Genomic DNA, 16,831 nt, shown 5'->3' with positions numbered 1-16,831 from the left:
GGCGGCTTTTGGTCGGGCTCTGGGGCGGGGCTGTTGACGCCGCGGGGAAGTTTTGTGCGCGGCAGCTCCTGGCACGGCCCGCCGCGGCCGGTGACCTGGCGGCTTTGGGTCGGGCTCTCGGGCGGGGCTGTTGACGCCGCGGGGAAGTTTTGTGCGCGGCGGCACCCGGCACAGCCCGCAACTCAAGGCCCAGGCTTACTGGGCTGCTAGGCCGCGCCCGGCGCCGGCACAGCCGCACAAAATGGCCGTCAAAGTAGGCGAGCCTCCGGCGAAGGGCAGGGGATCACTTCATTTCCTACTGTTGCTAAATACAATTTAAAACTCAAATAAATTGCTATTTTCCTTAGTTCCCTAACACACAGAAAGTGTGGAAAAGAAATCGTGAAGAATCAAGATGGCAGCCACTCACCTCGGTTCAGAACGATAAGGCCCGCCCACACACGCACTGATTGGTCGACCGTCAGGTCACTGAACTGTAGGATTGGTCAATCGTCAAGTCACTCAACACTCAACTGTAGGATGGCCCGCCCGCACGCGCAATGAACCCGCCCCCGTGACGCAGCGATTGGTCAACCGTCGGTCAACTGTCAGGTCGCTCGACCGTACGATTGGTCAACCTTCACGTCACTGAATGCTAATGAGCAAATGAGCAGAACTTTTCCCATTTAATGAGCGGAATTTTGAACGTTTTTGGGATACCGTGGGCACGATTTTTGTCTGACGGAAAAGTAAATACGTCCGTAATCGTAAGCTTTCTTTTGATGTGACGCGCGTGTAGGTACGCTCTATAACTTTCGAACGTATAGAGAACGGACAGACAGACAGACAGGCAGAAGAGGTCTTTTATACATATACTAGCTGGGGAGCCCCGCGTTGCGAGGGCAATTTTGGGGCGCGAGGGCAATTTTGGGGCGCTTGGTCTCCCTGCCCGTGTGTCCCCCCTCTCCCTGTCATGTCCTCTCCCTGTCCTATCCCTCCCTCCCGTCTCCCTCCCTCCCTCCCCTCGCCCACCCGCTCCCCTCCCCACCCCCGCTCCCCTCCCCTCCCGTCGCCCACCCCCACCCCTTCCCCTGTCTGTGTCCCTCCCTCCCCCGCTCCCCTCTGTCCCTCTCTCCGGCCCCTCCCCCTGCCTACCTGAGGTCCGGTGCCGTTGCCAGAGCGGGAATGCTGAGCGGCGGCCGGCGCCGGGAGCGGGCTCTCGCGGCCGGCGCATGCGCGGTCAGCGCGGCCGGCGCGAGCGCCCCGCGATTTCCCGAGGCTCGCACGCCCCCGCGATTTCCCGAGGCTCGCGCGCCCCCGCGATTTCCCGAGGCTCTCCCCCCCCCCCCCGATTTCCCGAGGCTCTCCCCCCCCCCCGTGATTTCCCGAGGCTCTCCACCCCCCCCGCGATTTCCCGAGGCTCTCCCCCCCCCCGCGATTTCCCGAGGCTCTCCCCCCCCCCCGCGATTTCCCGAGGCTCTCCCCCCCCGCGCGATTTCCCAAGGCTCTCCCCCCCCCATTAAATTGTTATTTAATTCCCTAACACATCATTAAAATATTTACCTTAGTTCCCTAACACAGAGAAAGTGTGGGGGAAAAAAAATCGTGAAAAATCAAGATGACGGCCACTCACCTCAGTTCAGAAGGATAAGGCCCGCCCACACACGCACCGATTGGTCGACCGGTCAGGTCACCGAAGCGTAGGATTGGTCAATCGTCGAGTCACTCGACACTCAACTGTAGGAAGACCTCGACGTCACACGGTCGCTAATGAGATGCTAATGAGCGGAACGCTGAACGTTTTTGGGATACCGCGGGCGGGATTTTTGTCCGGCCGAAACGTAAATACGCCGATGACCGGTCCGGAATCGCAAGCTTTCTTTTGAGGCAACACGCGCGTCGGTACGCTCTGTAACTTCCAAACGTATAGAGACCAGGCGGACAGACAGACAGACATCGGGACAGACAGAAGAGCCGCTTTATATATATAGATAGATAGATAGATTCATTCAGAAGGTGCTGTTTGAGTCTTTCTTAGTTTAGCATAATAATGGCTGAGAAAACCTAACATGAAATCTGGGAGTACAAAGTCCATTTACTTTCAACATAAAAAACTCAAAAAATGACACAAAACTGGATTTCTTGTTTGCTTGGTTGGTTTCACTGAAGGCTTTGCAAAGTATGAATTACAGTCCACACATACACACCAGGAAATAACTGTTCAAATCTCTAGGAACAGCAAAAAAAAAGTTTATCATCAAAAAACAAAAACCATTAACAAATGAAGCAGAACAAGAGCCCAATAAAATTCTTAGCTGAACTCTGATTAATACCAATGGATGTTTTCATTTTTAATATTTTCTCAGGTAAAATGAGTATCACATGCATCCTGATTCAGTATGTCTTTGTTGCTCTGCTTATTATACTGCTAGTTTAGAGCTGCTGGCTGTGGTAAACCACTGTTTGTATTCCACTGTGTACATGCCTGGACATGCCTCGGCTGACTCCTCCCACAAGTCCTAGTATAAAGGTGACTGCTCCCCAGCCCTTTGTATTTCTGGACCGGTCGACCACTCGAGGCAGACCTTCATTCTTTTGTTAATAAAAGCCTTTAGTTACTCTCTTAACTCTCAGTCTTTTATGAGTAATTGATAGCGCATCACTGGCTAACACAAAGGGTTTTTAAATAATGACCAAATGATCAATATAAGCAACATATGGAACAAACACGTTTCCCCCCTCCCTCCTCCACCCCGGAATAATACACATTTATGGCTAATTAAGCAACAATCGCCAGTCTTCTGTTGCATGACCCCAGGGAAGGCAAACTGCAATGATCCATACCAGCCTGGCATTACCTTCACTCACTAGCTAATAAACTTTGCACAAAATGCTAATCAAAATCATTTAAGACAGACAGAATTCTTGTGATTTACAAGAACATTTTAAAAGAAACTGTACATTTATATTGTACCTGATTGTGAGTTTTAGAAATGTCTCAAAATGCTTCACATACAACAAATTTTCCCATAAATACTGAATTTTTGTATGATATTCTGGCAGGTGTGGGGGCAAAAGTTCCACTTTGAGCCCTGCTAGTTCTGCACACCAGAAAATGCAGCAGGGCTCATTCTTTGGCTCTGCGTCCATTTGTTTGATTATGTCTCTGTGAAGCATCGTAGGACATTTTTATATGCTAAAGGAGCTTTATAAATGCAAGTTGTTGCTGAACCTGGACAGTGATTACAGCTCGCGAATAGTTGGACCTGTTGTACTGATATTTGCAAAGTACTATACGAATATCCACACAATGCTTCTCTCAGTGCCGTGTCCATTCCAGATTACTATAAAGTACAAGGCGACACTTTAACATAGCTGTTTCAGCTGGATTTATCTAACACTCACTATGGCCGCAATATCTATTATATATATTCACTTACATTTTTCAGTAAAACAGTTGGATTTAATAAATTGTTCTATGTGCTATGTTACATGCATTATTTTCACAAGAGACAAAACCAGCTTGTTGTCCATTTAACTCTGAGTCTTGGCTGGATTTTACTCACCGAGACGCGTTGGGGGCGGGACTGCTGCCTTCCAGGTTCTAGTCCCGCCCCCAGCGACGTCCGACACACAGACGCTATTTTCCCCTGACTGGCCTTGTTAAGCCTGCCCTGTGGGCTTGCTGGCCATTTAAGGGAAAGCCGGTGTCAGATGACATCAGTTGATGACGCTTCATCTGACGGTTTTCTTAAAGGCACATGAACCATATATTTTTGACAGATGATTTAATAGTGTTTGACAGTTTTGAGGTGCTGTCAAACACTGACAATCACTGTACACAGGTGAGCCCTTGTATCCAGGCTCTCCAGTGACTCTCTCCCTAGGATGAAACAGATGGCAGCTGCAGGTGAGGGTACAGAAGTGATCTGTCACTTCTCCCATTGAGGTGAGGCCACACAAACACTTCAAAGCTTGTCACCTACAGAAAAATCTAAACACATTAAAAATGACTTTCCCAACATTTCCTTACCTCTGATACTCACCAGTGTCCCACTGCATCCTTTACACCACTTCTGCAGCTGTCATCTATACACCAACATAACAACAGACCCACAGCACGCCTCACTTACCCTGGCGGGGTTCCCTGCCATCGGGAAGCCCGCAGAAGTCTAAAAATTGGAAAAAGCCTCTTAACTGCCTGTTAACTACCTGTTAACAGGCAGTTAAGTGGCTATAATCCTCTTCCTGCCACGAGGAGTTGGGTCCCTGCACAAATCAGGGACCCAAGTCCTGCGAAAGATTGGTTGGAGGCGGGTTGGGAGCAGGTTCTGGACCCGCTCCCATTCTTTTTGACTTTCCCAGCTGTCCCGCCTCCAAACCCACCTCCTCAGGGCTGGTAAAATCCAGCCCATTGAATCAAGCTTCCAATGTTTGACAAATCCTAAAGCCAGAAATAATTTTTCTTTTGTTAACTTTTTAAATATACTGCGTGTCAGTTCTAATTGATTAGCTATACTTGTCTTCCTCTTGACCATATTACACCCAGGATTGAAGCACTCCATATGAAACATCCCAGCCAACCGCTAGCTATTCTAACAGGACTAACATTTCGTCTTTACCTTCAGGATAGCCTGCTTGTGGATTTCACGTTTTTTATCGTCTTCTTTTCTGGCCATGACTGATGCCATTCGCCTCTCTTCCTCCTAAGAAGAAATAAAACGACTTTATAAATGGAAATCATAGAATGTTTACAGCACAGAAGGAGGCCATTCGGCCCGTCGAGCCCGTGCCGGATCTTTGCAAGCACACTTTAGCTAGTCCCACTCCCCTGCCCTTTCTCTGTAGCCCTGCAAATTTTTTTCCTTCAGGTACTTATCCAATTCTCTTTTGAAAGCCACGACTGAGTCTGCCTCCATCACCCTTTCAGGCAGTGCATTCCAGATCATAACTACTCGCTGCACAAAAAAGATTTTCCTCCGTCGCATTTGGTTCTTCTGCCAATCACCTTGAATCTGTGTCCGCTGGTTCTCGACCCCTCTGCCAATGGGAACAGTTTCTCTATCTACTCTGTCTAGACCCCTCATGATTTTGAACACCTCTATCAAATTTCCTTTCAACCTTCTCTGCTCTAAGGAGAACAACCCCAGCTTCTCCAGTCTATCCACGTAACTGAAGCCCCTCATCCCTGGAACCATTCTTGTAAATCTTTTCTGCACCCTCTCTAAGGCCTTCATATCCTTCCTAAAGTGTGGTGCCCAGAATTGAACACAATACTCCAGTTGAGGCTGAACCAGTGTTTTATACAGGTTCATCATAACTTCCTTGCTTTTGTGCTCTATGCCTCTATTTAGCCCAGGATCCTGTATGCTTTTTTAACCGCTTTCTCAACCTGCCCTGCCACCTTCAACGATATGTTCACATATACCCCCAGGTTTCGCTGTTCATGCACCCCCTTTAGGATTGTACCCTTTAGTTCATATTGCCTCTCCTCGTTCTTTCTACCAAAATGTATCACTTAACACTTTTCTGCGTTAAATTTCATCTGCCATGTGTCCGCACATTCCACCAGCCTGTCTATGTCTTCTTGAAGTCTAAAGGAACAACCCGGGAACGAATGTTTTAAAAAGTACCTCAGTTTGACCCCAGTATCACAAGTTGACCCCTGGGGGACGCCAGTCCCCCAATTTGACCCCAGGACCTGTATTTGATCCCAGTTCCTCAGTTTGACCCCAGATCCCCAGTACCTTAGATTGACACCAGTTCGCCCTCAGTTTGACCCCCAGATCCCCAGGATGACCCCAGTTCCTCAGTTTGACCCCTATATCCCAGTTTATATATACATTGTCTTTAAAACAATCAGTGGCTACTCACTATAAACAGCAGTAACTCAGTGAGCTGTGTAGAGGATACAACGTCAACCCAAGCACCCCACCCACCCGCCCCTTCAACCACCGTCTGCCCCACCTGTGATAGAGACTGTAGGTCCCGCATTGGACTCATCAGTCACCTGCAAACTCATTTTTAATGTTGTAGCAAGTCATCCTCTGTTCCGAGGGACTGCCTAAGAAGAAAACGACAATAACAGGTGGCCACAAATATTTTCGCAACACCAGTGTAATTAGACCTAAAATGATGGCTAAAACATTCAAATCGAAATTATTCAATACTAGGTCCTCTTTTAATGAATGTCGAATTTAATAAAGGCAAAGGCTAGGGGAATGGAGCAATTTCCATCTTAAGCATCATGCCTCATCACCAAGAACTCACCGATCAGGTGCAGTGAGGTTTAGATGTAAAGTTCCCTGTACACTGCCCCATCAAATACGCCCAGGTCAGATACAGTACAGTTAGATACAGATTTGAAGTTCCCTCTAACACGTACAACTCACTTTACACTGTCAACAAGCATTCTCAGGTCAGGTACAGATTAGAGGTACATCAGTCCAGATTCCTAAAAGGGATGCAATTGTAACATCTTAATCCTACAGCATCTGTCAGCAGCCTAAATGCAAGGAAAGTTGTTAAAATCCTGAGATGGCTCACAAGCCCATAAATAAGGTGCCAATCTGTCTTCATGACTGGTCGTCACCAACCATGTAACATTTTCTGACAAGCAATAGAAAATACTATCATTTCAGTAGGAAGTTTGACAATTTGTGACTTTGGCCCATTCGGACTTGCCCCTTACTGCACATCCTGTAGATACTAAAGCCTATTGACACACTGCACTGCGAACACAATTAAAGCACACCATTCTGTGACAGGCTAGTATAATTCTACAAATTGAAACACCAAGAAAAGCTGAACCCGAACCCAAAGAAATGTTAGTTGGTTAACATTTTCCGGCATGTCGCTAAAATAACAAATCATGATGCTATGTGTCATTCTTACCCATTCTCCTCAACCACTGAATTGCATGTGGGGGCCTTAGATTGGATTCAATTTTGAAGATGATCAATAGTTTCATAATACTGTACGAGCAGCTGGAAAATACCAGGACATAGAAAAACATAGCAGAGAGATTGCAAATGGGTCCTTTCATTCAGCTAATGGGCCAGTAATTCCGGTCCCAACGCGTGAGTACGGACGGGGTACTCACGCGTGGGCCCGTTGGAAGTGCCGGATTTCAGCATGCACAGCGCATGCGCGGGAAATCGGCATTTCCTCCAAGGGGTCCAGAGGTCCAACGCGTGCGCGCAGGACTCTGCGCGCACGCGTTGAACTTCCTTCTTTTTGACAGGTTTGCCCGTGTGTAAGGGCCTGAACTTTTTAGACATATAAAAAGGAGGCGTAAGGACTTGATTCTTTAAGGTAAGTGGTCTATTATTTAAAATTATAACATTTTTTCCACAGCTTTATTGTTTTTAAGGACTTTACAGTAAGGTAAGTTTATTTTTAGACCCGATTTCTTAAAAAATTATTTTTTTCAAAAATTTGATTAATTGTTTAAAATAGTTTTTTAAAGTTATTTATAGTTCATTTAATTAGTGGGATATTTTTTAACATTTTATTTAAAGTTTAAGTAGTGTTTTGGGCGCCCGTAGTTTTCATGAGTTTGACAGTTCTTACCATCAAACTCGTGAATGAAGTTTCCCCTCCCCTGATTGGCTGCCCAGTGCTCACCTGATCCCAGCCGGCGCATCGCACTAACTACGCCGCTGGATCAGGCAAGCACAGCGCGCCGACAGCTGAAGCGGGCCAGTGACAGGAATTCCAAGCAGTCCCAGGCTTCAGCTGTCGGTGCGCCGGGTAAGTGCACATCAGGGGCTTGCACGCACGGCAAGCCCCCGATCCTAATTTCTGGGCCAATATCATTTTCTTTGTAAAAATGGAATATGTGCTGATTGTTTTCCTGCTGCAAGAAAAGTTTTTATATTCAACTCACCTCTCACTGGACAGTGCTAGCTTTATAACGGAGATAGCACACACGGGAATCTTGTTATTGTGATCTTTTAAATTTACTGATACAATCAGCCCCTTTGCTTCCTTTGGCAGTCCATTCCACACATTCACTTTCTTCTGCATAAATCTAAACTATCATTTCACTCTCCCATTTCTAAGTTTGAGGCTTTGCCCCCTCTTTGCAGAATCTGTAACTGTAATACATGCTGATACTTAACCTGTCTATACACTTGAATTCCTCAATAAAATCACTCCCGAGTCTTCTCCTCTGTGTAAAAAAAATCCCAGCTTCTCCAGCCTCACCTCATACCTCAGATACCTAATCCTAGCTATTTAGTTCATTTTTGCTGTACTCTCTCCAATTCCTGGATGTTTTTCTCATAATATGGTGGCCAGAATTGTACACAGTAATCCAAGTGGGGCTGGGCCAGTGCGCTGTACAAACTCAGGATCACTCCTGAGATTTATGCTGTATTCTGGCTACATGGCCCACAATCTTATTTATTCTCCTTATTGCTGCTATAAACCATGCTGATATCATCAGCAATCTATCCACCAGTACGCCGAAGTCCTTCTCCTATGTTATGATATGCAGATTAATACCATTTAGCTTATACTGTTTCTGTTCATTATCTTTTGCCAATCTCATTACTTTTCATTTGTTCAAATTAAATGACAATTACTGCTCATAAACTCAGTTACCCAATCTATCCAGCTCCTTCTGTATTTAATCAGTCTGTTACCAATTGTTTGTAGTGAGGTATTATCTGCAAATTTGTCCATAAGGTTTGTTATCTCCTTTAATGTAGGAGCATCACAAGGGTTTCACAGATAAGCATAGGAAATGATGCCAGGCCAGGAACAAAAACAATTAGACGGGGTAATAGAAAGCTTGAAGAAATACGTTTTGAGATACCCTGCCTAAACCTCTCCGCCTCGCTACCTCTCTTTCCTCCTTTAAGACGCTCCTGAAAACCTACCTCTTTGACCAAGCTTTTGGTCACCTGTCCTAATTTATCCTTATGTGGCTCAGTGTCAAATTTTTTTTTTGTCTTACAATACTCCTATGCAGCGCCTTGGGACATCTTACTACGTTAAAGGCGCTATATAAATACAAGTTGTTGAGATGATGGGGTGAATAGAAGGCCTAAACAAAGTAACAGAGTATTCAGGAGTGGCTATAGGGCTGGCACAATAACAGGGTTAGAATGGGACAAGCAATGGAGAGATTTCCAGATGCGAACCAGGATTTTAAATTGAATATATTGGGAACCAGTGAAGGTCAGCGAGAACAGGAGCAATATACAAATGGGACAATGCTGTCCAGGACACAAATGGAAGAGTTTTGGACAAGTTGGAGTTTGGAGGGAGGAGGATGGGCGACTAACGAGGAATATGTTAGAATAGTCAAGTCCGAAAGTGACAAATGCGGGTGCAAGGATTTCAGCGGTGTACTTCCTACTCACAATTCCTACTAAATAAAAAGTTATTTTCACTTTTGTTCCAAACTTGCTAAATTACACAGAATATAAAGCAAAGGCTCCTTTTGTTGTACAAGAAGTTTTTCACAATTCATAAGGAACAAGAAGGGTCTTTTACCCAAAACAAATGTTCTAATTCTAGGGTGGAATAGTTCGGTTCCTTCCTGAAAATTATATGAGCAGATGCAGCTGCCGACTGCAGTGTTTCGCAAACAACACAACACAATTATATTTTGCTGGTTTAACAGGACAGGTCAGATCACCAGTTAACAACCAGAGGAGCTACATTTAATAGTGAAGGACTTTAATCACATGCAAACAGTGATGTGCTGAATGGATCACTTATGCAAAACACAAGAAGCTATCCATGACACCAACCCAAAACACAATTTATTGACCTCAGTCATCACTGAATTTTGACTTAAATACCATGCCGTTACTCGAGAATTGAGCAACACACTAATCAAAGTGTTTGCTATATTTTAAAAAGCTATTAAACTGATCCATGTGGGATTCAACCCTGTACCAAACTACAACAATAATTTGCATTCATATAGGCCCTACAATATCCTAAAGCGCTTTACAAAGACAGAAAAATATATAAAATGAATTAAGGAAGTTGAGCCATGGTGAGAGAGAGTTAGGAGAGATGATCTAAAGCTTGCTTAAAAATATGGATAATGAGAGTGTTTTTAAAAGTGGAAGGAGAAATGGAACGGCAGAGGGGGTTCGGGAGTTTCAGAGTAGTGTTGAGGCAGCTGAAAGCTCCACCAATGGAAAGGCTATGGAGAGGATGCACAAAAGGTCAGAGTTGAAGAACTGGAGGATGCAAGGCTGGAATAGAATACAGAGAGTAAGCCAGGGTGAAGCCATGGAGGGATTTGAAGAGGACAAGAATTTTAAATTTAATACGTTGGGGAACAGGAAGCTTGGTTAGCAAAGGTGAGCTTAAGGGTTCAGCAGCAGCAAAATGAGGTAGGAGCAGAGGCGGGTGATACGCGGAGGTAGAAGTGCTGTCTTGGTGATAGCTAGGATGTGGGTATTGACCCACAGTTCTGGGTCAAACAGCATGCCGAGGTTCACCCTGACCAGTTGCCTGGGCAGAAGGATGGAGTCAGTAGAAAGTTAACAGAGTTTAAAGTGAGGGCCAACAATGACAGTTTTGATTTACCAAATTTCCAGTTGGAGGTAATTTTGACTCATTCACGACTTGATGTCAGACAGCACAGAGGTGCTTGTGGAGTCAAGGGACATGTTAGAGAGGCAGGGCTGCCTATCATCAGCATATCAAACACAACCAGTGCCTGCAGATGATGCCACTAATGGTGGAATGTAGATGAGGAAAAGGAGAGGGCCAATCCTTGGGGGAATTCAGAGATTATGCTGCAGAGCAGGAAGAGAAGCTTTGTACTGGCTATGTGTCCAGCAATGCCTTCTCCTTTGACTCCCACCTCTAATAATACTTCACTCAAAACCTCTCTAAGCTGTATCATTATTGATTCTAGGATGACATCCAATCTGCACTGTGCTACAAGAAACTAACTGATTTGATATCACTTTCTGCTCTAATAGCTGAGATGAGAGACAAGTTCCTATAACCAAATAAGGTAAGAAATGATATTGGCTGGCTCCCTGTCCAACTGTACCACTTAGCATGGTAGTGCGCCTTACAGAACATAAAAGTCTGTGCTATATTAGTCATTGTCAGCTGGGGTAGTAAGGGGGCAGGTGTGGAGAAACTGCAATTGACCTCAGCACCAGTGATGCTAAAGAGGTAAAAATCTGTCAGTGTTCTCTCTCCTGACCACACTATCCAGTGACACTGCTGCATGTTCACAATAGAACTTGGCTAGAACGCCTCTATAACAGAATAATTCCCAGACCCTTAATTTCCAGGCTTGCAACTGATCACTTGGCTGAGGTACCAGAAGGTATTGGCACCTGTAACATTGCATCCCAGTGTGGTAAACACCTCCTGAAGAGTAGGTGACAAATGAAGGGAAAACTGGAGGAGGAGACAACGCTAAAAATTGTCCCTTATTGGTTCTGCAGTAAGTGTTGGCAAGAAATAAGTGTGAAATGAACACAGAATCAAGTTGTTACCTGGGAATGGAGCCAAAGCAGCAGCAGAAATAGAGAACTGCAGCTTCTACTAAGCATTACTTTGGACTGACCTACCACACTCCCGTTAATCATTTTCTTCTTGCTGTCCAATAGGAAGCATCCAAATACTAGTGATGTAGCGATGCCGTTGCATCTGGTGGCCCTGCAATGATGGCATGGCGATTCCTCGGGGGAGGGAAAGTCTGTGTGCATCTCCTAAGCGTTTTAGACAATGTGTTTGAACAAGGGAACTGCATTCAGTCACCAATGGGACGAATCTAGGTATCCAGCCATCTTTAACATTGTAGCATGAGGGGAGGTGTAAAAGAATGGATCTGTGCTGTTTAATTGTTGAACTCATCTAGGAGTCTTGGATGGCAGATTTAACATCACTAACCTCTGGAATTCTGAAACCACAGTTCCCAACATTAAAGCTGCTAATTGCTGTGGTGTGGATTCTGGATCTTGGTAACACATGTGCAAATATTCAATGGATAATTTTCCTCACTTTTAATTTACATAAAGATCCCAGCAATCAGAACAAATGAGCAGTTGCAGCCTGTGAGTCTATGCCGTGGTTGCCAAGACAAAACCAAAGTAATTCCCACATGGAGTAGCACTCCCTGCTGGGGATCCAACACACCAACATAAACATATCATTAATGAAAGAAAATGCAGGGAAAGCCATAATAATTCTAGTGCAACCTATAAATCAGGAAAGCTGAGTCACAGTACAAAGTGTTAGAAGGTACTGAAAACAAAAACAAAGCCCCGGGTCAAACCAGGCTCTCTCACTTTACAGCCTTGCAGCTTTGGTTTCAGTACTGCTGTCTCGTGAATCTCTTTTGTAGGCAGGATATCCCACTGCTTGCTGGAGTGATTACCATGGCAGAAGAATGTACTCTGCTGCTGATAGATTGAATAATATGTCAATAGATCACGAAGGTTAGTCTTCTTATGAAACGTTGCATGTTGTACAATGGAAGCATTGTACAGATTGAAGAGACAAGCCTGGGGAGTACCTAGGCCAGCATCAAGGGGAACAGGTAGTCCACTCTGGGGAGGAAGAGAGGGTATCCTTCTAGCCTTGCATGAAGCTTACTAACTTTCATCTGTGTGTTCTTCTTTGACTGTCACAGCCTGAGTTAAACAGCCTTTTAACACTACAATATTATTGCTTCATATTATTAATCCTACATAAACTTGTGCTCATCCAAAACTTTGTTGCCCGTATCTTAACTCGCACTAAGTGTCGTTCACCCATCACTCCCGGTCTGACAATGCCTCAATTTTAAAATCCTCATCTTTGTTTTCAAATACATCCATGGCCTCGTCCCTCCCTAGCTCTGTAACCTTCAGCCTGATAACTCTCTGCGATCTCTGCACTCCTCCAATTTTGGCCTCTTACACATCCCCGATTTTAATCGCTCCTCCATTGGTGGCCGTGTCTTCAGCTACCTATGCCCTAATCTCTGAAATTCCCTCACTAAACCTCTCTGCCTCGCCAACCGTCACTCCTCTGTAAAATGCTCCTTAAAACCTACCTCTTTGGCCAAGCTTTTGGCTGTAACCTCTGGAATTCCCTCCCTAAACCTCTCCGCCTTTCTACCTCTCTCTCCTCCTTTAGGATGCTCCTTGAAACCTACCTCTTTGACCAAGCTTTTGGTCTCCTGTCCTAATATCTCATGTGGCTCGGTGTCAAATTTTGTTTGAGAACGCTCCTGTGAAGTGCCTTGGGACGTTTTACTATGTTAAAGGCGCTATATAAATGCAAGTTGTTGTTGTGTCTCAATGGCCAGAACAGACACAGTACTCAAGTGTGGTCTGACCAGAGCATGAAGCAGTTTGAGAATTATTTCTACTGACTTGTACTCGACTGTTTTGGCTATGGATTTCAGCATTCTATTTGCTGCTTTGATCCACAGTGAGTTCTTATCTATGTGTTCTTATCACAGTGGAGTTCTTATCTATCACCCATTGTTTATTCCTATATGCAGTACTTCAAACGTGTCTGTATTAAACTGGATCTGTCATTATTCCATCCATTAAGATATTTTGTCTTAAGTTACCTCCTTACATTCAGCTGTGTCTTTTGGTTTGGCATGCTGTGCGAGTTTTACCAGTTTGCCTTGAGCTTCTGAATCCAAGTTATTAATGCAAATTAGAAACGGTCGGGTTCCCAACAATGATCCCTGGGGTACCCCATTCAGCCTTTTGTCTGACTTGCTAACAAGTATCTGTTGCTTCCTACCCATCAGACAATTTTTATGCATTCCCAAAGTTTTAGCCTGAATCTCCACTACTTCGAGTTTAATAGTAGTGGAACTGTGTCAAATCCTGTTTTGGAAATCAAGACACAACATGTTGTAAGGCTTTCTACTTCACTTGGGATATAACTTGGTCAAAAAAAACAAGATGGTTGATTAGGCAGGATCTTCCCCTTTTTCTGTTTATGAGATCATCATTATGCAGCTAATCTTCAAGTTTACTGCCTGATCATCAATTCCATTATTTTACCAGGTATTTATACTAAAGACTAAACAGCTTGTAGTTGCCTGGGTCTGTTTCGTCACCCTTTCTGAAAATGGGCACCACGTTAGCCTGTTTCCAAACTACTATGAGCTCCACATTCGCTCTTAATGACCATCACAAATCTCCTTTCTTGTCGCTTTCAGTACGCAGGGATCAATATCATCCCCTAGTGAATATCTGAAGAAAATAACTTACTAAATTTACTAGAGATTAAAAGACTATAAAAGTCAACATGGATTTATGAAAGGGAAATCGTGTTTGACAAACCTACTGGAGTTTTTTGAGGATGTAACTGTAGAATAGATAAGGGAGAACCAGTGGATGTGGTGTATTTGGATTTTCAGAAGGCCTTTGATAAAGTCCCACATAAGAGGTTAGTGTGCAAAATTAAAGCACATGGGATTGGGGGCAATATACTGGCATGGATTGAAAATTGGTTAACTGACAGGAAACAGGTAGTAGGAATAAATGGGTCTTTTTCGGGGTGGCAGGCGGTGACTAGTGGGGTACCGCAGGGATCAGTGCTTGGGCCCCAGCATTCACAATATAGATCAATGATTTGGATGAGGAAACCAAATGTAATATTTCCAAGTTTGCTGACAACACGAAACTAGGTGGGATTGTGAGTTGTGAGGCGGATGCAAACAGGCTTCAAGGTGATTTAGACAAGTTGAGTGAGTGGGCAAATACATGGCCGATACAGTGTAACGTGGATAAATGTGAAGTTATCTAATTCGGTAGGAAAAACAGAAAGGCAGAGTATTATTTAAATAGTGATAAATTGGGAAATGTTGATGTACAAAGGGACCTGGGTGTCCTTGTATACCAGTCAGTGAAAGCAAACATGCAGGTGCAGCAAGCAGTTAGGAAAGCAAATGGTATGTTGGCCTTCATTGCAAGAGGATTTGAGTACAGGAGCAAGGATTGTCATGAATCTTATCATGACTCATGAAGTAACACTGGACAGCCTTCTGGTGGTGCCGTTCAAGGAGTATAAATACTCGGGCGTGGGCCCAGCTTGCTCAGGATGTTTCTGTAACCAGGAACTAGTGATGTAACTAGAAATCTCATGGTTTTGAAACAGTTGATTAAAGCCTTGTTTTATACTCAGACCAAGCGCTCAGTAGCCTTTTTACATCAAGGATGTCTTCCTCCAGTTATACAGGGCCTTGGTCAGACCACACCGGGAGTACTGGGGGCAGTTTTGGTCTCCATACCTAAGAAAGGATATACTTGCCATAGAGGAAGTGCAGCGAAGGTTCACTAGACTGATTCCTGGGATGGCAGGACTGTCGTATGAGGAGAGATTGGGTCGACTAGGCCTGTATTCACTAGAGTTTAGAAGAATGAGAGGGGATCTCATTGAAACGTATAAAATTCTGACAGGGCTAGACAGACTGGATGCAGGGAGGATGTTTCCCCTAGCTGGTGGGTTTAGAACAAGGGGTCACAGACTCAGGATATGGGGTAGGACATTTAGGACTGAGATGAGGAGAAATTTCTTCACTCAGAGGGCAGTGAACCTGTGGAATTCTCTACCACAGAAGGCGGTGGAGGCCAAGTCACTGAATATATTTAAGAAGGAGATAGATAGATTTCTAAACGCAAAAGGCATCAAGGGGTATGGGGAGAGAGCAGGAATATGGTATTGAGATAGAGGATCAGCCATGATCATATTGAATGGCGGAGCAGACTCGAAGGGCCGAATGGCTTACTCCTATTTTTCTATGTTTTTGAATTGCAATTAAATGTAATTCAAATGCCTTCAGCATCCATACCCTAATATCACAAACAGCAATTTTCAGTAATGGTTCCAATACCAATTTGGTCAAGCATATTCTTCAATGTTATCATCCACTGCCAATCAATTTTGTTCATATGCCTGAAACCAGTGATATTCTACAACAACTTGGCTACGACAAGCAAATATTATTTTTGATCTTTTACTGAAGTGCAGCTGTGAACAACAGTATACCTGATACATGTTTTCACCCAAGGTGAATATATCCCAGAAATGTCTCTTCTCAGCAGTATTACAGCATGAATGGGTTAATATAAATAGTTCATTTACTGTTTTTTTAATTTTCATGTTATTACTTAAAACTGTTGCTTCAGCTGTGCGCTGTGAATAATGTAATTCAGGTGGTCCCAAGTTCCCAATACAGAACCTCTACCTCTATAATAAGCATTTGCTGCCTAAATTATCACTGCCTCAGGCAAATTTACAACAGCAAAATTCATGAATATTCACAACCTTTAGTTTATGAAAGGTCTGCAAAAAGCACAAGTCCAAGTCTTTAATGTGTTACGTCAGTTGCTGTAACCTTCATACCAACAGAATACAAAGCCCAACTCTAGTAGTTAAGACATTCATTCAACAGCTGTTGTTTGGGGTTTGAAGTTGTGGAAGCTGCCTAGTAAATGACATGACATGTAGAATTCATGTTCTACCCCCCTACCCCATTACACTGCACATTTCCAAGCTACTTTCCTAAACCTGCAGCAAAACAAGTTGTTATATCCCATTCATGGCAGTAATTCCAAATGAGGTTCCCTTCAATTCCTGGGCTTGCAGCAGTATCAAGATTTGTTGGCCGCACTGCAACTACCCTACAGACTACTTCGCAGTATGAGCAACTGTGGTGCATAAACTCAGGGCAGAAATTATTCTATCATTCAGTGAAGAATCCAGGCATAGGAATAAAGTTCGATGTATACTAGGGAACTGATGGAGTGTCATAGCCTCTAATGACACAAGTCAATGTTTGACATTCTGAGCGCACATGTTCAGATTTGTACTGGTATTGGTGTGAGCAGTCAGTGTAACTGGT

At 44.2% G+C, this 16,831-nt stretch overlaps 1 protein-coding gene across 7 annotated transcripts in view; it reads right to left on the bottom strand.

Annotated features, from left to right (window-relative positions):
• The window catches only part of lrrc49 (leucine rich repeat containing 49), a 423,652-nt gene that overhangs the window by 195,564 nt on the left and 211,257 nt on the right, over positions 1-16,831 (bottom strand). For all 7 annotated transcript variants that reach the window (XR_015074388.1, XM_085972505.1, XM_085972503.1 and 4 more), the window contains one exon: positions 4,602-4,685. Coding sequence is in view for 6 of the 7 variants with exons in the window: in XM_085972505.1 (XP_085828631.1) it covers positions 4,602-4,685 (84 nt within the window). In the remaining variant the exon portion in view is untranslated. The remainder of the gene's footprint in view (positions 1-4,601; positions 4,686-16,831) is intronic.

Source organism: Somniosus microcephalus, chromosome 32, assembly GCF_052327205.1.
Source record: "Somniosus microcephalus isolate GS21.2 chromosome 32, FLI_Smic_1.0, whole genome shotgun sequence".
NCBI lineage: Eukaryota > Metazoa > Chordata > Chondrichthyes > Squaliformes > Somniosidae > Somniosus > Somniosus microcephalus.
Note: the sequence above shows the minus strand (reverse complement) of the source record. Positions and strands in the feature narration are given on the sequence as shown.